We start from the raw sequence: 24,716 nt of genomic DNA, 5'->3' as shown, positions 1-24,716 counted from the left end.
GCATTCAAAATATCTGTTACAGGTTGAATTTAAAGTTTATTGTGCAGTTGTACAGCGTTCCATAACTGCTCACTACATCCTATACAATCGTAGCCTGCGTGGCAGGAACTAAAAAGTGATGTAGAGGATAGATTCTTGAGCGCGAGCGCGAGAGCTCCCCTCGCTTCGCGCGCGCCCCCGAATCCCACGCAGGTTAATGCAATTCCTATATACATATTATAACCATTGGCACTACCAACCTAATTCGCATTTCAGTATGATTCTCAATAAGAATCATTAACTGTCAAGCTTTGTAATGCTTAAAATTAATTGATATATTGGAGGGAGGTTGACGGGGGTTACTGGTACGTACAGTACAATTAAAAAAAGTCGTTTAGCAAACGTACAAGCAGACGCGCAACTTATGAAGTAATTGCGCGTCTTCGACTGGTTAAGGTAGTGACACAAGGGTAAACTTATTTGTAGTATAAGCGTATAGTTGTAAGCATGTTATTGTTTTCAACAACAACAACAAAAAAAAAAAAAACAGGCACGTTCGCACGAGGAAATATGACGTCTATTCGGAATCTTGTAAGATTATTCAGTTCCACGACTTTTCGTGAAAACAATTAGGGGCCTTAAGCAGCGACGACGACAACCGCAACGAGAACGTCACAAAACAACAAAATGAGCAAAACGCTGGACCTGCACGTGCGTTATTCGCTATGGTACATTTCCTTGCCGTCCTCTGCAAAACGACAACGTGAAATGGCCAAATTTGAGGTTTATGGAGAACGTGAACACACGATGATTAATTTCCTTTCTCTTTCAGTCTGAACTTTAAGCCGACACTAAGACTTTAGCTCTTGGATAGTTCGGCCACATTACGCGAGCTTAATATGTTGGAAGACAACGCGAATTTAATTTAATTTTTTAAGTTACGATTTCGTTGACGTCGTCGAACTACTAAGGTTCTTATTCCTCCAACAACAATACATTAACAAGTCCCTGTTTCTCTCAGCTGTAGACAAGGAAAAATTCTCGGCACTCACTAATAAAATTCAGTTCAGTTCAGTACAGTCCACGAAGGACTCTTGAACATATCGTATAAGCATATAATATAAAGCAATAATTACTTAAACAATATATTTTAAAAGCCTACGAAGAATTATATCTCTTTCTCTGCTTTATAAACTTATCTAGTTGGTGCCTTAGTTTTAACAGCTTGCTATTTAAATTGATCGATTGTTCCACGGGAATTAAAACTTTTAACATATGATAGATAGGGAGGCACGATTGAAGTTCGAATCTAGAATATATAAGTATTGTATTTGCCCTCATGTCAGTACGAGTAACCTCGCACTGGCGATGCGACAATCTAGTACTCGAGAAAAAAATCAACTTTCAATTTCTTGCGACTGCTTTCCTGTGAAAGCTACACGTTGGATTTTTACCGCTTAACCGTCCAAAGAAAAAATCGCTCGTGTAGCCGAAGCGGCGCGAGATTTTTTGGAACCAGCCATGGACATTCAACAAAAACAAATTAGCACCTCTTTGAAGTGCTGCTCAACCGCAATCATTTGAACATAACATATGACGATTTCATTCATATTCGTTATGTTTATACTATTCAAATCTGAATGAATCGTTAAGTGCTACGCAATACTCAATGGTTTCATTCTCTTTGCGTACTCTGTGAGTCCCGTTGAGCTCGTACTTAATTTAAGCATAGTAAGTACTTTAAAAAAATTATATACATGACCTTTCATGGTAATTGTTGCAAATCTAGATTTCCTAGTGTTGCTCGTTAAAAAAAGTTACTAACGAAAGGCTACGAATGTAAATCAATACTATGCTAAGTTACATTTTATGCACTGGAAACTACAACTAACTACAGGGAAGCATAATAGCAAAAAAAAAAATCGCCTTAATATGCGATTGTTATATGGTTTGTCTTATAGCAACTGACTAGTTTGAGAATTGCAGGAATGGATGAAGTAAAATAGTTTCGATCCAACCCTGATTACAAACTTGCCTATGCTTTGCCGCGTGCAAAGTCTCGGGATAGGCTTGGATAAATTATACCGGCAGAATTTCGAACATAATTCACTGCTAGCAGCAATCATTCTGCGAGCATAACAGCACATTTTCGAGCACACTACAGAAAAAAACTGGTAACACAAAAAGATATACACAGTTGATAGACAAAATAGAAAAAATAATGATCATTCAATTCATCTCACATAACTTTAGCTGAAAGGCGCCCGCATCACCTACCTCAGCGGCATTGCAAAAACTGCACCTACAATAGCCATGTGGTCAACCAAAAGCCACCGGGCATTACAAAAAGATATTAAATTTTATCAGACAATGAATGTTAAGTAGTATTACATTGTAGTGAGCATAACTCGAGCACAAATTGTTTTTCGAGCTGAGTTTTGAGCACAATACTCGATTTTTATAGGCACTGCATGCCAGTGGCCACAATGCGCCGATTTCCGAGCATAATTTATCCAAGCCTAATCCGAGATCACTAGGAAACAAATATGCGAACCCGCTGTACAACAGGATTGCGGCACATTGGGCAGTTGGTTATTGAACTGGAACAATTGAAACAACAGCACACGTGACCACAGTTCAACAGCACCACATCAGACTGTCAAGAGAAAACAAAGAAAAATGTAAGAGATTTTAAAAACCATCACAAACCGGGGAAAAATACTTCGGTATTAGTAGGCGCCGTCCTTAATCCATCTCGAAACGATCTCTCGAAACGCAGAAGTTTGACCAGTTTTAAATTAATTCGCATACTTTCGTGTGAGATCTCCACTCGGGAAACCATTATTTCAAGTTTACCTGAGGTGGACATAATTCTGCGCGTTGCAACGTAGCCTTGGTTAATATGTCATAAATCAAACACGAGGAAGGGTGAGAAGTGGCTTGAAAAAGCGAAGCACAGTGAAGTTTTGGAGCTTTTTTGAGGTGCTTACCTGATGAGACACTTTCGATTGTTCAATTCTTTGAGAAACTCTAAGCAAAAATTCACCAAATTTTATGGTAATTAGAATCACATTCCAAACCTCACTTCGTTAGTGATTTCCTATATTTTATACACTGGTGGAATTTTCTTTAGCAAACACCTTGTGCCAATACGAACTTTTAGTTTGGCCTGATTGGCTTTTATTGGTTCCATATGAGCAAAAAAAGTAGGTTAATTAAGATCGAGACAATGTTCAACCAATCGAGGCCATTTAAAACATGAAGGGGACATAGGGTTGGTACATGGTCGCCTTGATTTGTTTCCTCTTGGGAACAAACCCTTTTCAAACGCTGCACTCATCAATGACCTCACATAAAACAGTTGAATAATTTCCAACCGTTTCAATCAAAAACAGCTGAAATTTAGACACTTCAACTAAGACAGCCAAACTTCAGGTTAAGGCAAAAACTGTTAGAGGTGTCACGCAATCTTACCCTTCGATCCATGCATATCACGCATTCCGTGGTCATGTCACTGTGCGCCACTACAGGGGCTGAGGGTGTGGGATGTGTTGGAGCAGGAGCTTGACGAGCTGGTTCCTGTTTAACAAACAGAAAACACCAAATGAGTGTCACAATAATGCCAGGAACCAATTAATTAGGAAACGAGGATTACAAACAATGGCGAGGCTGGAAATTGATATTGCACACGAACTCGAAATGAAAAAGAGCTTGGATCATAGGAAACTTGACAATGATGTTTGAATAAATTTGTAGAACAATGTTCGGCAAATGATTTCAACACGTTAGAAAGACGATGACGTACGATAGCGGAAACACATAAAGAAGAGATCATGAGTGCTTGATAAACTTGAAAACGAATCTGAATGCATATATAGATCATAAAACCAAGCAATAATGGTTTGATTTTGTAGAACGGTATTCGGAGAATGATAGAAACACATCAGGAAGAGACAATGACTGGTGATGGCGAGGATGGAAATGAATTACAATATGGACAAACTGGAAAACGAATCTAAACGCATACATAGAGCATAAGAAAACAAGCAATAATGGTTTGATTTTGTAGAACGGTATTTGGAGAATGATAGAAACACCGCATTAGGAAGAGACAATGACCGGTGATGGCGAGGATGAAAATGGATTACAATTGGTACAGGGTTGAAATCCTAAGGATCCAAACAGCGATGATCTGACTTTGTAGAAGAGTACTCGCCAAATGACTTGAAGACACTAGGCAAGGGAGGCCGGAGTTTCATTGAAAGTCTGCAAAATCCTGCTACAAGGTCTAATCATCTAACATCATCACAAAATAATTTAACCATTGTTTTGTGGCGGAATTCGTACCTCGGGTGTTTCAATTTCTCTTTCCTTTTCTTTAGCTTTGACGTCAAAACGGAGTCGCTCCTGCACCACGTTCAGGATTGCCTTGCGAACTCCAAGTTCGTGTATTCCCAGCTGGAGACAAAACAAGCGATATGATGCCTATGACTGCTGACGTTATTTATTTATTTATTTATTTATTTATTTATTTATTTATTTCATTTGATTGCCAAGGACAAGTTACAGCGAGGAATAAGAAGAAGTACATAAATCTTAAAGTTAAATTGATGAGGAAGCCTAAAGAAACTCTGAATTTAGGCTTCCTCATCATTCATTATATGTTTTCAAGTTAAAAGGTGGATTTAGTGTGGAGTGGGCGAGTATAATATCCATTCACCTCGACTAGAGATAGCCCTGCCCTTGAAGACTAGAGATAGCCCTGCACTTTTAAAGTAGAATTTATTTTGTTTAACCGTAGGGTGCATTCCCAACTCAATTCGTTAACGTTCCCAGGGCCTGATCACTCCGAGTACATTGTATTTTGTCATTTGGGGTATTTGGACTATAAGTGTTTAACATGTTTCAATTAAAACTATTTTGAGCCTGATCTAAACTGTAAAAATTGATCGGCAACCTTCTGTTGCCTTCGTCAGATCTGTTTGAAACAGTGTCGTTTGCGTAATTTACGCCGGTTCTTATTCAGTTGCCGCTTGTCCCCAGGGATAATGCGATAGGTAAAAAACCTGTGGAAACAAATGTGAAGTTTCCAGAAAAAGGCGTTCTTGCCTATTGTTCACGTTACCTTTTAGAATTTCAACGTAGTCTGGGTGAATATCGTGATTCATTGTTTCGGCGTGGTGTCTAATTTCGCTTTCATTGTTCAATCCTGTACCCGGTTTGTGTTTTGCACCTCGCGAATTCCAGGACCTCTTACTTTCCCCGACACAGGTGAAATCACATGCCTTACACTTAACTTTGTAATCGATTCCCTTGATCTGATTTATTTCGAAGCTTCACTAACCTCCTTTAGTTCCTGGTCTGTCATGGTTTTCAGCATTTCCCACGAGATGCGATGTCGAGCGAAGTGTGCAGCATAGTCTTGCGCCTCTGCTTCAGTAAGTATGTCGTAAATAACACTGTCGCATTGCTGTTGGGATTCAACGACAACAGAATTCAGAACCCATGGCCTGAGAACTAAACCGGTCTGAAAACTATTTTACATGCATAATGTTCCTCAACAGATTCCATTTTTTTACTGATTTTGAAACCTAAATTTTCAGTAATACATTGGTCATGCTGGCGTTATCGTGTTATTTTGTAAGAATAACAATGCTCTAGTTTTAGGTTGCCTTCCTTTCCTCCTCTCGATTTGAACCTTTTTTAAACATAATAACAACAACAACAACAAAGTCAGCTCCCGCCATGAAAAAGAAAACAAATGCCATTTGACAGTACAAACATTCCAAAACAAAACGAAAAATCGACGTGCGCCGTTTCTTTAGTAACGCTAATCGTAATACCAATATTTCTACTGTTTATTACGCTTCACACCCAAAACCTGTATGCTCAACTAAATACGACTACATATCGGAGCACGATGACTACTGCTAATGTGTACTTTTCCTTACTGACAAAACCGCGCTGCGTATTCTTAAGAAGTAAAAACACAGAGTTACCCACTGTACATTGCATTCACTTTCAGAGCAAGCGGTGACGCAGCAGAAAATATTACATACCTTTTCAAGCAAAGAAGTTGGTTTGCTTTCCAGTAACCTCTGATACTGTATCAGCCAGTAATCCTCGATGTCGGCTTCTCTTTTGTGTTCCATCTCAACCTAACATTGAATTAATCAGTCTATTGTAAGGATCTTGTTTTCAAGAGCAGGAGCAACGGGCAAGTAACTTACCAGTCTCTTCATGAGCTCATCTTCTCTTTTCTGTTGTTCACCAACCAGCTGAACCAGCAGTCCGGTTAGAGCTTCTCTCTTGGACTCCAGGACCGTCTGAAAATATAACCATAATTATTGAAAACTGACTCATTGGATAACGCAGTTCCACAGTTTTGATTGGTTTAGCGACCATGGTATATGAGCCATAACCCCTTACTACATATAATCTCGTAACCAACCCGCGCTCGTGGAATCTGAAAATTGTTAATAATTGAAGACTTTGAGAGAAGTGGATTAGTGTATGGAAAGGCCGTTAGACAGAGGAGGTTTTAAGTGACGAATCAAAACAACAGAAACTAAAAGCGAGTCCTCTTTTTGTAGTCTAAATACAGAGGTACTGATGGAAGAGCGGTTCCGCCTAGCGCCTGAAGTTAGGAACCTAGTCTTAGGATCATGTCGTTTCTGTAGAGAAGAAACTTTTCTACACTGTCAATATCTATAAATAAGTAGTGTCGAATAAAAATGCTTGGAGTGTCCTTGCGATGGACTGGCCTCCCATCCAACCAGAGGGAGTAGTAATGCTCCATTTAGCTTCATGCTACTAACAGAAACCCGAGGAAAGAAACAGTGTGATGGGTATCTGGTTAAAAAATAAGACCTTCTATATCCTTCAGAGGTACTAACCACACTTTTGCTGCATGAGAAAAAAGGTACAAGCTTGTGCCTCACAAGAATGGACACTCTAGTGAAGTGTGCTCCAAGGGGAGTAGGGATGGCGCAGTGGTGAGAGCACTCTTCTCCCACCAGTGTGGCCCGGCTTCGATTCCCGGACTCGGCGTCATATGTGGGGTGCAATTGAGTTTGTTGTTGGTTCTCGTCCTTGCTCCGGGTTTTTTTTTCTCCGGGTACTCCAGTTTTCCTCCCTCCACAAACAAGCATTTCCAAATTCCAATTCGACCTGGAACACACGGTCACCTTTGAACGAGTTTCTAGAGAGCTCTTATATGCTCTATGGGTAAACAAATTACATTTATACTTTTTTACATACCCTCTCAACATCCTGTCGTTCTTCTCTCTTGTCCAGTTCTGTTAAAGTCAGCCTTGACAACTCATCCTGTAGCATTGAGATCTGTAATAAAACCAAGAAATTCAACAAAAATGCTTTGATGGAACCTAAAACTTAAATCTGCTTACTACCACAGAAACTACGCCATAAACTGCAATAGGTAAAAGCGTAATTTGCTTTCAAGTTCAGTTTTAGTCCAAAAGAAAATAACGGGCAATGTGTAGCAGCTTCTTGCGTAAACATTTTCGAAAACTTGGTAATCATTCACCACGGTGGTTTCGATACTTTCTCTTCGTCAGTTTATATCAGTTCTTGGCTTTACCTCAATTTAATTCTAATGATGAGTGTGGAAAAAGATGCCAAACAATTGCGAGTTTCAGTGAAAGTACCCAACGTCTCTGACAAATTTCAAAGCAACAACCAACAAAAGACGCAACCCCAGAGGCACCAAAACACTTTTTTTTTTCATCACCTGGCCTGTGATTCTTCGATGCTTTGCATCTGTCTGGAGCTGCAGGGCTTGGATCGCTTCCATCTGGGCTCTCTCCTTTAAAATCAGAGTTAAAAAAACTTGATGACTTGAACAAGAGGTGAACTGTAAAGACTAATTCACACGTACCAACTTATCGCCCCGATTGGTAGTTCAATCGCATGAGCCAATTTACACGTTAGAATTTGTCGGCCGATTTCCCAGTTTTTCTGTTAATTGGTCTAGCGCGGATGAAAATCGTTGATTCAAAAAATCTGTAGGACTACCACAGATGTTTATAAATCGGGCTGACTTTCGTCCGCTTACTTATTTTCTTTGACGATCAAATTGGGCCAAATCTGCCCATAAATCGGTTCATGTAAATTAGCCTTAGCCCGTCTTGAAAATAAACACAACCACCAGACCTCGTAAACATGAACAACAAAAAAACATCGAAAAAAAAAGGATACTTTTTTGCGCAACATTTGCCATTCCAATGTCACATTCTTGATCTCAAACTAAAGAGACGCTGGCCAATTTTTTCAAGTTCTTCCCATATATTTTAGGAAATGGCTAAAAACTGAATATAGTCTGTTTTTCCTTGGAGTAATCTCTTAATTTTTTTCCATCTGCTGTTCTAAGAGCAATTTCATGTTTGAGCAGAGGTGCTTTCGACAGTATTAAGCAGTCTTGAACAAAAATTAGCAAAATCCATGTGACAATGCCTCTTTACATGAAGCATCAAGCAACAGTTCACCCTTTAGCCCTAACAGTGATCAGCATCAAATTTCTCCATGTAATACCAATGCGTATTCAACCGCTGAGGTCATGAGAATTAAGGATATGATCACCCAAGGTGAATTTTCTTGATATTTTAATAACCTCTCCCTAGTACTTTTATAAGACAAGTATCGGGACAAGATAGGACAATTGTTCTTTAATATAAGGAGTAAAAGCTAGGATTCAGGGATGGGAAATTTAGCTGTATAGATCCAAATCTATTTCTTGTGTCATGAGCAGTTAAAGATATACCCCTATTTAACTCTTCTTTCACAGCAAGATGACTGGAAAGTTCTTCGAAATCTAACTGTGTTAGCCTACTAATAACTGACCTCTTTGGAAATCTCAGAAATCAATGCATCTCGGTCATCATATTGTTCATTCAATATACCAAGCAAGCGCACATCAGCATCCAAAGACCTGACGAAAAGAACACACATTATGTCAAATGCTGTCAAGTCAAACATGTGCAAACGTGTACAACATTGGAAATAATGTGATGGAATATGTTAGGCCTGGTGAATAAATGAGAATGATGTATTAATCAGTAAATGACACAGAATATTACAAATATACAAGCAAACGATTACCAACTGCATCCAACATATACTTACTCGCTCATGGCCTGGCTGGCGGCTCTTTCTCTTGTCCGTTCATAATCTCTAATAAGTCGGTCTTGATTTGCTTGGGTTTCCAGAAGTCGAGCCATGGAAGCTGCCGGTACGAAAGTAAAAGATTTACTATCACAGATCCAGAGACCAATAATACTATTTAATGAAGCGTTTACCCTTACAGCTAAGATACTGGGTCCTTGTATTACATGCGCATGCAGTAAATGAGTTCAACAAACCTTGTTACAAGTCTTAAGGGCAGTGCCTACTAATACCAAAGTATTATAAAAAGAAGAGATCTTAGCTAGGGCTATTGAATCCAAAAAGAAGATTGCCCGGGGTAACCACGCATTTTTTTTTAGAGATAATTAAGCAAAAATTGTTCTAAACATCAGTAAAATACAAAGTTATGTATGGTGATTTTTTCCAAATTGAAGCTTTATTACAGGTGTATCTCTGAAAAATGCATGGTTACCACCAATTTTCTTTTTGGATATCAAACGCACTTGCTATGTTCTGCTTTCTCCGCATAGTTTTAAACCGTGCAAAAATATCCCTGTATTAATAGGCACCACCCATAGGAAACCTGAGTATCCCGAGATGTGTAAAAGTAAGCACAGTCCTTAAACGAGGACTATTGAACTTTTTTTGAACCTTTATTCAGTTTCTTTTTGTGTTCGCAAGTCAAACCAAGAGATATGTCCAGAAATGCACACTAATGAGATGCATGAACTTTCTACCATAGATTTCATGCATCTCGTTAGCATAAGAATTAAAATTCTTCCTAAAACACAAATAATTCTGTCAAATATGAAGTCATGAAAATGACAAAAAGATCTTATATAAAGTACCCAAATTCAGGGTTAGGTGCATTTCTGGACACAAGAGCAAACCAACGGCTCAGATTGTAAACTACATGTGTAAAAAGTTTTATTACACAAAATGACCCCAAGATCTCTTTGTAATGATCATTGCTACTAATAATAGTGCCTTATCACATACCTAACACTTCCTCCTTTCTAAGTTTTTCAGCCTCTTCTTGTGTAACCTTGATCAACTGTTCAGTTCTCATTCTGAAACAAAATCCGAGTGATTATTTCTTGCTTTGTAATAATCCACTTTCTTGTTATACATACATTACTTCCAGGTTTTCTAAAAGTCAGTTTATTTTGCCGCTGATGTGTGATGTCAGCAACATCGCACAACATACGCTGAGTGTGAGCATACACTTAGGAAAATGAAGGCAAACTTTTGCCTTTCATCGGCCGAGGATAATGAATAATTACGGAGCTGCCACTTTTGCATTTGCAGGGTCTAAAATTTGGGAAAAAATTCCCTCTAAATTAAAAAAAGCTCTCATATAATAGCTTCTACAAGAAGTACAAATTGTACCTTTTAAATACACAATAAATATTGGGTATTTAAAAGGTACTGCCCTCACTATTAATTATCATTTCTATTGTTTTTTTATGTAAAAATTGTAGTATGTTTCTATTATTGCACTTTTATTATTCTTTACTTTTTTTTTTTTTTGGTTGCTCTAGTTAGTTGCACGTTATACGCCAGTTAGTTACACGAGGCAGTGACCAACTCGAAAGCCTAAGCTCCTTTGGTCACTGCGCACATTTTACTTTTCACATTTATGTACATAAATGCTGTCGTTATGTCACTTTTCTTATATATTGTAATTTCCTTTTGTTGTAAACCATTGAAATAGTGCATAATAATAGAAACCTTAACCTTAAACCTGAAACACTAAGTCAATATTAATAATGGTTTAACCAGAAATGTCTATGGATAAAGTTACTTATTTAAATATTTTTGAAGCCAAGATGATACAAATGACAAAAACTGCTCTACAACCATGTTTAAACAGATTGGAAAATGTTTTGTGCAATTCAGTGAGTTGGTTGGCAATGTGCAATGGCTGACTTCCATTTACAGGTTACACTTATTATACACAAACCTTTCTTGTTCTAGTTCATCTAAAATCATTTCTGCCTTCTGAGCTCTGAAGAAGAAACACAAATAATGCCATTTTTAACTTAAATAAAATCACCTCAAGAAGCAAAACTGTGCTTCCGTGAGTACGACAAGTCACCAAAAAAGAAAAAAATCAGATTGTTACTCTGTATTACCTTTCATTAGTTTGTAGTATCATTGCCACAGTGTCGTTAGCTAGCTGTTCATCTGCAACATAATTACGTAATATATCAAACACGAGACACAGTGTTTCATCACATATCAAACACCGAGAAGAGAGTTGAAAATACGACGCATAGCAGGGTACTTTTGACGAACTTCGAGGTTTTTGATATTGTGATGAAACACTGTAACGAGTGTTTGATATAACTTCTCAAACAAACTGATTTTGAAGGGGAAATCAAGGATGCAAAAACGAGGAGTTTTTCATTAGATATCCAAACACGTCAAGGTGCATGATTTCCTTTGTCTTTGGCTTTTGAATTATTAACGAGTTTGAGAAAAATAATCAATATCCTTCTCACATTTTGACAAATTTGTCCATTGATTTCCGAGGGCAATTAAGGGTGCGCAATAAACCACTTCTTCAGAATTCCTGTTCTTCTCCGACATTCGAATTTAATTGTAACTAAAGTAATTTGCTTTATCAAAATTGTTACTGGAGTGATAATATTTTTAAGTCAACTAGGATTTTAAGGCAATTTTCACATAGAAATGGCACAAAACTTGCAAGGATCCAAAATTTGCTGGTAGAAACATTGCATGGATCTACATGCAACTTAGGCAGTCTGGATAACAGGTAAAGTATGAACAAAAGGCGCATCCATGTTTTGTTATGATGTAAAACAAAAGGGTTAACAAATCCCGCAATAAGCTCCACTGTATACCTGCTGCCATGGCCGATACCAGTTTTTGTCGCTCAAGATCTTGTTGTTGCTGTTGCAGGAGGGTAAGGTCATCCATTTCTGCTTCAGCCTGGAAAGTGCAAGATTCAAATTCAGCTTTGTTGTCCTTATAAAATCTGTCTATAGATATACATGTATTCAGTTCACATTCATAGAAACTAAGGTACTGTGTCTGTGGGGAGTAGACACGGATGTTTGGTTTATCAACAGGGTTGATAACTAAAGGTAGATTGGTCACGGTAAAGAGATTTGAAAGATTTGCTTTGACAAAGGGTTAACACTCGAAATGTCAGCGCTCAAATCTCTTTACGGTGGCCAATTTACCTTTAGTTATCAACTCTGTTGATAAACCAAACATTCATTACTAATAACAACAAAGCATCTGTTACCATTCGTATCTTGTCCATCAGGTCAATACGCTGTTTAGATGCTGCTGCTGCAAGGGCCTGCTGCTCTAGCTCTGTTTCATGCATCTGTCTCTCCAGTTCAATCATTTGCTGTCTTCTCTTCTCCTACATTTGCAGGAATTACATGTCATCTGGGGTTAGGTATTATATTGTATTTCTAAAGCGTAGTCTGTGTGCGTAACAAACGTTTTCATGGGTTTGCTGTATTTTCACTTAATCTGACTACAGTATGTGTAAATTTGGATAAGTTGCTCTTGTGACAACTTTCGTTCATTCAAAAATAAAAAAAAAATCCATGACAACACTTGCTACGTAGGCTAAAGTTTGATACATGTAAGGTTACACTAAACTGTGCAAGCCTAAAACTTGCATGGATCTGATCTATACCCATACAGTGTACATAAACAACTACTCCACATAGATCCTCCATGTTCACTTGTCTACCCTATACACTACTTGTACCATTGTTCAGGGCTAGGGGCATTATTCGGACCAGTCAACTATTGCTTTTAGAGCCAATAGTGTATCTCAAAGTTCTGAGAAGTAATGGATGACTGGAATTGTGGGGCAATTTTGGATCTGTACCAAAATATGCATTACTGTTCCAGATAGTCACACTAACATCCAGCAAGAGTACAGATTCAAAGCCTGCCATGGATATAAAACCAAACTTTTCAAGGACAAGTGGTCCAAAGAGCAGGCACTACAATAGCCAACCAAGACCTGTTAATATAAAGTTGTTGTTAGATAATTTTTAATTCCATTAGTTGACAGACCATTGATATTGATTGTGGTGTGAAAGACATGCATTTGTGACAAACATGTTGTTGTTAAACAAAATAAAATTTGTCACGTGGTAAAAAGAAAGTTATAATGTCAAAATAAAATAAAACGTATGTCAAACAAAAAGCAACATGCAAACCTTTTCTGCTTCATGCTGTGATAATGTGTTCTGAAATAAAAAATGTGTGAAATGTGAAACTAAATGAAAGATGGCCTTCATTCACAGGAATCATCACACTACACAAATGCCATTCAGTTGGCCAAAAATATATATCTCAAGTATCCAAGTATTTTTATGTTCTTCTAATACTTCTCATGTCAATCTCCATTTTTCTCCACATAAATACAGTGAAAAGTATGCATTCAACCTGATGGAGCTAAAACATACCAATACAATTATTACTTTTTATAAAATAGCCAGGGCCAAGCAAGCACTGTGATTGGTCAAACTGAGTTCTTTATAACTCCACAATGCACGAAGCATACGTATGGTGCGTGCATTATAATTGTACATATGCACGGAGCACACGTTAGATTTTTTGCCTGTGAAAAATCTGAGAAATTCAGAGACAGAACGCGCTGTCGCTCCAGCGATTCGCAAAGAACAGTCTCTTGTACTGATGCTTCCAGACTTTTAATTAACTTCAACTTGTCTCTCAACACCTTAAAACTTAAACTCAACTTAGAGTTAACTTCTTGAACTTGCTTACGACGTGACGAAAAACTAAAACAGTTTGACTTTTTACTTGATTGCGCGCGCTGATGCGTGCCCTGTCGTGATCGTGTCGTGATCGTCAAGAGCGCGCGCTATTAAATTACGTGTTATCTCGCGTAAGGAGAAACTTTAAAAAATTTGCACTTGTCTGAGGAGTTGCGATTGTTTATATTTTATAAAAGAAATAAAAAACTTGTTCCTCGTGCACTGTTGAGTGATATAAGCACTTGGGAATTTTTAAGAACACTCGAGAAGTGCAGAGAGGCACTCGCCTACGGCTCGTGCCTCTCTGCACTTCTCTCGTGTTCTTAAAAATTCCCGCGTGCTTATATAACTCAACAATGCACTCGGCACGTTTTTTATTTCTTTAATGTAATTAAGCAGGGTTGCTAAGGGGGATCTGGACCATTGAACATTTTGAGAAAACATTAATTTTTATTGAATGTTAGTCTTTCCACTCTTGAAAGCCAATATTATTTTTGAAATCATAAAACTTTGGCTCATGGCCAATAAATCATAATTATAACATGAAAACAGTAAAAAGATCATTCTTGCTGGGGGTTGAGTTCACAGAGATGGCGATGACCAATTTGTTTGCTTGTTTGTTTATTATTAATAAACACACTCTGTTCTTGCTTGTAAATAGAGCTTATTATAAATAATTTACATAATAATGCATAAGTTGATTTCTTATGTAAACTCTTTATTTAATTGATGTAAATTACCCATTAAATCCATAATGACCTAAGCACAGTTAACAGCCCTGTACTTACAGCAATAAGATCATCAACAGGAGTGGGACCCCACTTTTTACTTGAAGTGGTTCCATTTCCTACAGGATCTGAAAAGAACAGGTACAATGTACAAGGTATATGAAAGAAATGTGATGGTATATTTCCAGCCTGGTGAATGAATGAGAATGATGATTATTCTAGAAAGTGACGCAGGCATACTCGGAAAAAAGAAATCCAAGTGCTCCTATCAGGAGTCGAACCTAAGACCTTCCGATTACTAGTTCGGATGCTCTACCACTGAGCTACAGGAGACTCATGGGAGCTAAGGCCATTAAACTAGGTTCATGGGACAAACATCCTGCATACTGCTAGGATTTGAATGTTGAACGTGTGGTATATGAAAGAAATGTGATGGTATATTTCCAGCCTGGTGAATGAATGAGAATGATGATTATTCTAGAAAGTGACGCAGGCATACTCGGAAAAAAGAAATCCGAGTGCTCCTATCAGGAGTTGAACCTAAGACCTTCTGATTACTAGTTCGGATGCTCTACCACTGAGCTACAGGAGACTCATGGGAGCTAAGGCCATTAAACTAGGTTTATGGGACAAACATCCTGCATACTGCTAGGATTTGAATGTTGAACGTGTGGTATATGAAAGAAATGTGATGATATATTTCCAGCCTGGTGAATGAATGAGAATGATGATTATTCTGGAAAGTGACGCAGGCATACTCAGAAAAAAGAAATCCGAGTGCTCCGAGTGCTCCCCTTAGCTCCCACGAGTCTCCTGTATATTACACGTTCGACATTCCAATGCTAGCAGGATGCAGGATGTTTGTTCCATGAACCTAGTCTAATGGCTTTAGCTCCCACAAGTCTCTTGTAGCTCAGTGGTAGAGCATCCGAACTAGTAATCGGAAGGTCTTAGGTTGCTCCCCTTAGCTCCCACGAGTCTCCTGTATATTACACGTTCGACATTCAAATCCTCCATAAATAAATGTTCTATGACATTTTTCTTATATAAAATCCAGCCTGTATAACAAATTAAAGCTACTTTGCAACTAAATTAAATGTGAATATTAAGACAAAAATTTTGTCACTTAAAACAGTTTTCGCTGAGTTGAGCACTTCACAATGTCAAAGTCAAGTCAAAGCAATTTTAACATAGACATACCTAACACATTTAACAAGTGCTTGGATGGAGGGACATACTCGATTCCAGCCACTTTTAAAGAGAATAAATCAACATGACATAAGTTCAGTGATAAATCAATTCCATTCCTCAATATCTATAAGAATAATCATTGATGACATTTCCAAAGAAGTAAAACTGCTTATTACAAGACATAACGGTAACCATCAAATTCAGAATATAGGCCCCACTCCCGCAGATAAACTTCTACCACATACAAGCCCACAGCGCTACAAAAAATACTAAAATTCGTCCAATAATAAGCCCAAACACACATGTAAACTCATGGATTTTTAGAGTTAGCTGTTTCCAAAGCTGTTGCTTTAAAATGTGCTACAAACAGTTTTTGGCCACCCCAACCAATTTTGAAGGACAATTTAACTACATAAAATAACAAGAGTGCCTCCCCCTTCTTCCACCCACCTGGCCCCTCCCCCTCCAAAATAGGCCCCCCTGTATTTTGAATAAATTCAAATACAGGGCTTATATTAATAATAATAACAATAATAATAATAATAGTTTATTGGGATCCCTCTCGCAGCTTAAAAGGCTGAATTACAAGGATGGTCAGTTACAATAGTACAAGACACTACGGTATAAAGACATTCAGATAAATAATTTTATAAATATGATTAAAGCACAATAATTTTAGCATTGCAAACAACTCCTACAAGCATACAAAATTCATGTACCTTTACAAAGATATTTCACAATTGATGCTGTTCCCTCTGTTGATATGTCTTTGAAGAAAAATGAAATAAAAATCTTAATAAAAATTGGAGCTCACTAAATGTTAATTTTCATTTTCAATTCAAAATAAACGTGAAAACAATCTTCAGCTGAATACCTTTAGGGGGGAAACTGATACGGTCTGTATCAAGAATAATGGTCTGCAAAGCAAGAAATTTGCAAAAGTTAGACTGATTAAAAAACAAATTCATTTAAAGATTTCTTGCAGAAGATAAATTACTAAAAAATTTGTGTTGTTTTGAATTTATTATAGATCTTGTGTTGTGTTGAAAATAATTAATCTGCAATTCTAAGAAGGTCAAAGTAAAAAAATGAAAAATAATATAAAAATATTAATAAAACTGAAAAAAAAATTGCAGAATCATTTCATCAGTCTGGCCAAACATAGCAAGACAAACAATGCTATGGAAAAGTAGTGCTCAAATAAAATAACACAAATGTGATGTTGATGTATAGACTTTGTATATTTTGGTATTTTGGTGAGAAAAGAGCAGTGTTCAAAGGCTCAAAGAGAGACTTGTGGTCTGAATTGGCAGAGATATTGAGCAACATGGAAGGGACAAATACAGTGAAGGAACATCTGAGGGTAATCCAAGCTTGTCTGGAAGGGCTTTTTGGCAGTGCAAAGTCAATTCCAGGGTGTTAAAATTGGCTGTGACGTTTTTAAATACATGGACATCATCTGGAGGGTTTAACATCCACTGCTACAAATTGAAAGAGAGTTTAGTTACACAAAAATGATTGAAGGGCAACAGGGACCACCTAGGGTGTCTCAAGTTCAGAGAGGTGTCCATCGTATAGAGGGGTCCATTAAGAGCAAGTTAACGGTATTAAAGTTTGTTTGCTTCATTGTTCTTACCTCTAACGTTCTCACATGAGCCAGTGTGGGAGGAACCCCTACAAGGTTTGCATTTTCTGAGATGTTCAGTGTTCTCAAGCTTTTCAAATTTCCAATTTCAGGTGGTAGAGAACGAAGGTCATTTCCTGAGGGCATCAAGAACAATAAAATTATAACATTAACTGTGGGTCAAATAGTATCTGTGATCCAACTGCTTCATCTAATCCCCCAGGCTCCCCAAGCATGAAGCAATGTTTTCAAAAAGAGTACACATAATTGTACATAATAGTCACATATATTAACTACCCATTTGTATGCAGGCCTTTATGTCACATGGACACATTGCTGTTACTATGGGATTTCTTTCATGTAGTATCCATAGCTTCTAGACATGTACAGTGTATAAGCATGGTGATCACACCAAAATGGGAAATACAAAGCTCTTTTCAATCTAATAGTGAAAGTTTTAAAGGCAATCGTTTTGTACCAAGTCTTCAGTTGAAGTTAAACCATCCTATTATATTATGTATAGTCCATAAGCCTCCTCATGAGAGACCTTAATAATACATAACCCTCTGTCTTCCAATGATCACACTGTGCAGTCTCTTTTGAATTTCCCTCACTGTGTCTCCACTGCCTGGACCTGCCTGTGCCCTACTGGGCACTCCTGCTAACTAAAATCTCCACTTAAACTGTTTAATGTTAGATGTGTTCACCTGTGACTTGTAGCCCTCATTGGGATTGATGAATTTATAACATCAAAACAAAACACAATACCTTGAAGGTTTAAGCTTTGAAGTGAAGGTAAGTTTCCTATGGCTGAAGGAAGAGCTTTGAGCTTATTGTCTTGAAGATTCAAAACCTGAAAAAGGTTCAACATACTATCAATAAGAACTATCAAAACTGGGGGTAACCACATATTTTTCAGAGATTTTGGAGAAAATGCCGAATATTGTTATGTATTTTAATGCTTTTTAAAAAATGTGTAGTTACCTCCAATTTTTCTTTTGCATTCCAATAGCCCTTGCTAGGATCTGCTTTTCCCATATAATTATAGTCATAAATTCAAAGTAACCTCAAAATTGTCCAATGATTGTGACAATTTCATAGCCTCACCTGCAGTGATTTTAGTTCATCAATGTCAGATGGAAGTGATGTGATAAAATTGTCATGAAGATCTAAAACCTGCCAGGGCAATGCAAAAAGAAGACCAGCACTTGAGATAAGTCACTCATGTACATGTAATAAAACCTGTATGTGTTCACAGAAAAAGCTTTTTAGATTAAAGAGACCTAAAAGAATTAACTTCAAATTGCTACATTGACAGCGTATTATTATTATTAATGATCAAGCTACATAGACTGAAATAAAAGGCTCAGTAATGAGTGAACATCAACAGACAAATATACAAAACCAAAAAAGAGAAGTGTGACATAGAAAATACATCTTTTCAGATGTTTTGGTGTGTAGTATTGCTACTGACATATATTTTTATGAGTTACATATATGTTGAATTTGGCCAAGCCTGCAGCCATAAGTCAAAATAAACAGCAATACTTCACACTCTAAAAATATCAAATAAAAGATCTATTTATACTGTAAATCCAACTTAAAATTTTGTAATAAGGAACAAAACAAACTATAAAAAAGTGAAAAAGGATGAGCATGTCTCTATGTTAGGAAAACAGTTTCCTGCTATATGAATAACCAATAAATGAATGAATCCAGTTTTTTACTGTAAAAGTAACTAAATGTATGTGTATATATCACAGCATATTAATTTTCATACTCACTTTGTGCATTTATTTATTTGAACAGTGATAAGTGAAGTTGGATTACAAATTTATGCTATTCTTACCCTCAACCCCGACAGATCCTTTAAATCTCCTCCACCCTTAAGATTCGTCAAAGCATTATCAAACATCAAAAGAGCCTAAAGGAAAATAAATTATGAAAGCATAATTATTAAGGAAGTAATCCTAATGTACTCTCAATGGTATTGTATAGTTATCTTTTTATCTCTTTGATGGGGTAAGACTCAATCAACAGTTGTTATCTTTTTCTAGAACTGGCATAAATTGCACAAATTACTCTTAATACATAAGCGCCATTACTGATTCTAAACCTCATCTCAATACTCAGTTAAGTTAAGTGTGTACAAATAATTATTGATAAAATTGCTGTGGCTTGCCCTGACTGACCTGACCCAAATGCAAGTGAGCTGCACTGAACATTACATGTATGTAGATCCGATTGGCGATTTCCCATTACCACCGATGATTCTTCACCATTCTTAGTACAGTTTAATTTACAAGACCCCACTAGCTCTGCTGACAGATAAAGTACAACAGAGTCCCAACATCTGAATTTTGAACCTGATGCAAACTTGCTTTTTTTCTCAAACTAAAGGCTAGGTCCCAAGCATTAATGTGTCAGTGGACATTAAGTTGTTATTTTACCTCAGATATCTCAAACCTCCACTACATCTCAAGAGCCCATTCAAATTATTGAGCCATATTTGTATCCTTCCCCCCCACCCCACCCCCCCAAAAAAAGTATATCCAAACCTGGATTACTTCTTCTGCCCCACAAACAGTGACAACCTTTACAGCAATAACAAAGCACATGTGTACCAAATGCTCTGTTTGTATGCTGCCTTGACTACATAAATAAATTTATTAAATTGATTATATTTTAGTTATTATTTTATTTATTAATTTATTGTCACTCACACAAACAGCATATATCATTTAGGGATAAACATCACACTGTACAATATTACATGTAGGGCTCTCATTAACAGCCAACAGCTGGATATTGTGGCCAGTAATATTACAGTGACGATAAAGCCAAAGAAAGAGAGTGGTGTTTATCTCCACAATCCTGGATAAAGTGATACTGACAGTACCTCTTTTTGAAGCACTCTGCACAATGAGTAAACTCCTTTTGGAACCTTTAGAAGAAGATGAAGATGGATCAAAAGTAAATAGTCATCCATGTAGTCATGCAACAGAAGTGATGCTCAAGGTGCTAGGAGTAACTATTAACAAAAAACAGGGTGGAAATATTCGCAATACAATAGGACAACAATACCAACCTCTGTTGCTCCACATTTTGATAAATCAAAGGCTGGGTCTGGAGACTCTCTTGCCTACAAAAAACAAGTAAACATTTTTACCACATTCAAGCTTTAAGTACATTGTATAAACACAAAAAACATTTTTTAAGATAGCATTTACAACTGCACCTGCAAAGAACCACTCATGGGAACTCAATGTTAGCTTCTTAATAATAATACAACACAAGGATGATGATGATGATGATGATGACTATTGCTATTATTCTCATCCATACACAATGATTTAATTGGAACTACTACTACTACTACTACTACTACTACTACTACTACTGCAATAAAATATCATCATCATCATTATTATTATTATTATTATTATTGAAGTTAATAATTATGAAGTTTCATTCCAATAAATTTAATAGACAGACAGCAAACAGGGTTTAGGGTGCAGCCTTGTGGGATTACTACAAATAAAAATTATTTGCACATCGAAAGTGGTGCACAGATTTCACCGAGAAAGGCTATGCATATCTGTAAAACCAAGTGATTTGACAATAGGCCTTATCACGGTTTTCGACGCCATTTTGGCGAGTAGGCAAACAGGCTCGAAATAACAGTGTTTGTATGGAAATCCGATGTCAATTAATTTTCATAAAACATCGCTTCAGAAAAATTCATGAATTGGAAACTTTTGGGAATAGGGAAAGGATTTTAAGAAAAAAATTGGAGGGATGTAGCTGTGCCAGAAAGCTTCCAGTCGTGTTTTGAACTTTCCATACATTTGTCTGTTAGCGAACCAGCCGAGAACTGCTCTAAAAAAAGCTCGCGGGAAAGAAAAATACAGGGAAATGTATGGAAAGTTCAAAACACGACAGGACGCTTTCTGGCACAACTACATGCCTCCAATTTTTTTCTTAAAATCCTTTTCCTAGTGCCAAAAGTTTCCAATTCATGAATTTTTCAGAAGCGATGTTTTATGAAAATTATTTGACATCGGATTTCCATACAAACGCTGTTATTTCGAGCCTGTTTGCCTACTCGTCAAAATGGCGTCGAAAACCGTGATAATGCCTATTGAATAACTTTTAATTAACAAATATGGGCTTTATTTTTAAGGCAAATTTTTCACTTTAAACACTAAAAAACAATATTTAATATGCTATTAAAGCAGCTAAGTAATTAAAAGGTCCATGTCCAATTTATCTATTGCCAATTTATCGCTAATTTGTAACTTCAAAAAAGGCCAATCTAGGTCCTCACTTGGTCATGCTAAATGTATCTGTACCAGCTCCACTAATTTGTTACCACAAATAAATAATATTGCTCAGCTAAACCTTGAAAAATATGACTGAAAACAGTGTGAGGTTTCCCAAGAACACAGCCTGCTTTGTCAGCCAACAAAACACGGCAACTCATATTTTTTGGTACCAAATTAAATCTAATGTGCAGCAGCATCCATCAATCCAGGATCTCAAAGTCAAATGTTTACAAAATAATGATGAGATCAACATTATACAACTAAAATACTGCAATTTTCTGAAACATCTCACTTTTTCACCTATAACACATTGTTTGGTGTTATGTTGATTAGGAGATTGGAATTTTTTTCCTGTGGTTAAACCTGGCAGTCCTTATCTTTGCTATCCATTCTTACCATTATTTTAAAACAATTGGTGTGCGGCACTGACAGTGCATCTGCTGAAATCAAGCTTCCTATTTGTTAAAATAAATGCGAGCTCGACAAACCATAGTGGTCTGCACCACAGCTGACGGGATGTCAAATACAATAAAATTATAACACAACAAGGCCTGATCTTTTTTAATACTTAATTGCAGTGTAACACCCTGTCTGCAGAGCATGGCAAATGTACATGTATGCACAAGTTTCAGAAAAAGCGTCTTATTACTTCTTTTAGAAAATGTGTCTCCATGCACAAGATCTTGTCGAATTCTGGTATACTCTGCAGACTGGTGTAGTACACAGGCAAAAATGAATCTGAAGATTTTCTAGTCAAAAATTAGCTACATGTGCATTTTGTCAGTGCTGCAGGCTTTAGCAAGTTTAAAAACACTGCAGACATGTACAAATGGCTAGGAAAACTTGAACAGGTAACAGTCTGGCGACCCCCTGAGTTTCATGCATAATTTACATCAAGAAAGCTAAATCTAAAAAAAAAAATTAAAATAGAACAAGATCCTGCACTCATCATAAGTTTTACTGTTAACTGAATTTGAAGTTAGGATATGTTGAGTTAATTTCAGTCAAATTCCTAATGCAAGACAGTTAACAGTGAAATCACAACAAGTTAAGCATACTGTTGAGAAATACTGACAGAGGCACAAGAGCAATATACCGGTAGCTTAACTCAAGCGTAAAAATATCATAACATTCCAGCTGTTTCTGTATGCAACCACAAGTATAAATTAGCTATGCCTCAGCTTACAAACATTCAAATGACATCCAAATCTGAGCTCTAAAACTTCGATCATTACTACAAACGGAAGATGGATAACAATAACAAGTTTACACTTCTCAATTGTAAGTTATATGTAGCTAAGCAATACAAATCGCGGGAATTTAAGTTCATCGATCGTGATCATGCAGATTTTATTTTCATTCCGTACATGTCACATTAGACATACCATTTAACATTTATTTGCATACCTGTTTAGGAGCTTTTAAGGAATTTCCACAAAAGATAAATATCTAAAGAACTAACCCATGGAATGACAACTTCGAATAGCAACGTTTAACGTGTGCTAATTGGCGAAAACATATTAAAAGAAGAACTTAATTGTGGGTGCTAAAGCCTCGTAGCAAATCAAACAAATTTTTTGAGCATAAAATCCACCTAAATCCACTTACCACGACCATACACCGTTCTACACGTTTCTTTGCTTCATCTTTGCTAACTTTTCTTGCCTTAAAAAGCGGCATTTCATCCGTCAGAGATGAAAAATGAAAACATCAATTACACAAACAGCATTTCGCTGCGACAGCCATTTTGGATTACATTGCATTATGGGTAACCTCCAATTTCCTGTGCATCACAGCTGCTTCGGCGATCATCAGTTCTATTTTCCGCCATCAAGACAACGTAGCCGTCTCAGAGCAATAACAAAACTGTATGACCCTGTATTTTAATGACTAAACGTCACATTATTTTCGGCAGCACTAAACTCGTTCTTGGCGGAATAGTACGTGCTGCCAGCTGTTTTTCACAGTGAATGACTAAGGACTGACTCATTGATTTTTTTTTCAGAATTGTAAATTCTCTATTTCGACTTTATTATCGACTATTAAACTTTATTCATTAATATTGCCATTCAGGGTTGTCATAACTTCAATTTATTTTTGTTTGTTTGTTTGTTTTCTCCTTTTTTCTAACGCTATTTTTGATTTTTTTTTTAAATTCAAAAATGTTGTTTTCAATTTATATTAAACAGTTCAATCCGATCTTAAACCAGAAACTTTCGTCAGTTAAACGATTTTTAACGGTTTCATGTCAGTCACCTTAGCAAATACTGATATTACATCATTATGCGTTTCACAGAGCTGTTACGTTATTTCTAAAAATAGCTATGTGCTACGTCATGCAGCAAAAAGTAGTTTTGCATAGCCAATTAGTTTTCCGGCGCTTAGTGAAACAAGCCGGTCGCCACCAAAATAGCATCAAAAATCGTCTGTGCATGATAAAAATAGCCTTAGATTTTTCCTCCAGTTGTTTAGCATGATCATTGTTCATCAGGGCTTGTTTTAAATTAAATTTACATATCCTTGGCGTGGAGTTTCAAGCAGTCAGTACAACGGATTGATGTTGACACAAGGGCACTGTTTTGTGCCAAGTTTTATACTGGGCTTAGACGATTCGTTTGGCCGCCTTAAATTTTTTCCCTATGATCTTGCTCTGCTTTTCTCATTTAGATTTATTTATTCATAATTCCGAAAGCACTTACTGTTGTCTGTTCTCGTCATGCATTTTATCGAAAATTTTTGTAAGGGAAGTTACCCGGGGGAAGTTCAAAGTGCAAATTTAGAAACATGACCACCGGGGGCGTCATGGAACTGAAAGTGCTGAAAGGTCGGTACCGATACGCGGTTTTCAAAATCGATCTGATACGACTACGGTTTTTAACGATATTTCGCATGATTATTTAACACTACCCAAACACTAGTCATGATGCACTCAATATTTGTCGTTCGTAGACAA

At 36.9% G+C, this 24,716-nt stretch overlaps 1 protein-coding gene across 1 annotated transcript; it reads right to left on the bottom strand.

The window, feature by feature from the left end:
• Positions 1 to 16: 16 nt before the first annotated feature.
• Positions 17 to 23,535, bottom strand: LOC146486970 (E3 ubiquitin-protein ligase LRSAM1-like). Its single transcript, XM_085091129.1, has 27 exons — positions 23,372 to 23,535; positions 20,527 to 20,580; positions 20,338 to 20,382; positions 19,288 to 19,362; positions 18,546 to 18,614; positions 18,207 to 18,291; positions 17,451 to 17,575; positions 16,689 to 16,731; positions 16,534 to 16,581; positions 15,824 to 15,874; positions 14,684 to 14,751; positions 13,335 to 13,364; positions 12,395 to 12,517; positions 11,988 to 12,075; positions 11,256 to 11,307; positions 11,084 to 11,128; positions 10,120 to 10,190; positions 9,121 to 9,220; positions 8,839 to 8,926; positions 7,730 to 7,804; positions 7,240 to 7,320; positions 6,210 to 6,305; positions 6,039 to 6,137; positions 5,324 to 5,449; positions 4,327 to 4,437; positions 3,454 to 3,558; positions 17 to 2,635 (listed from the first exon to the last, which is right to left on the bottom strand). Exons 1-27 carry the CDS (start codon positions 23,441 to 23,443, stop codon positions 2,513 to 2,515), a joined length of 2,148 nt encoding a protein of 715 aa, XP_084947255.1. The 5' UTR covers positions 23,444 to 23,535; the 3' UTR covers positions 17 to 2,512.
• Positions 23,536 to 24,716: the final 1,181 nt, after the last annotated feature.

This window comes from Pavona decussata, unplaced genomic scaffold (assembly GCF_977016875.1).
Source record: "Pavona decussata unplaced genomic scaffold, jaPavDecu1.1 SCAFFOLD_19, whole genome shotgun sequence".
In the NCBI taxonomy this organism is placed as follows: domain Eukaryota; kingdom Metazoa; phylum Cnidaria; class Anthozoa; order Scleractinia; family Agariciidae; genus Pavona; species Pavona decussata.
Note: the sequence above shows the minus strand (reverse complement) of the source record. Positions and strands in the feature narration are given on the sequence as shown.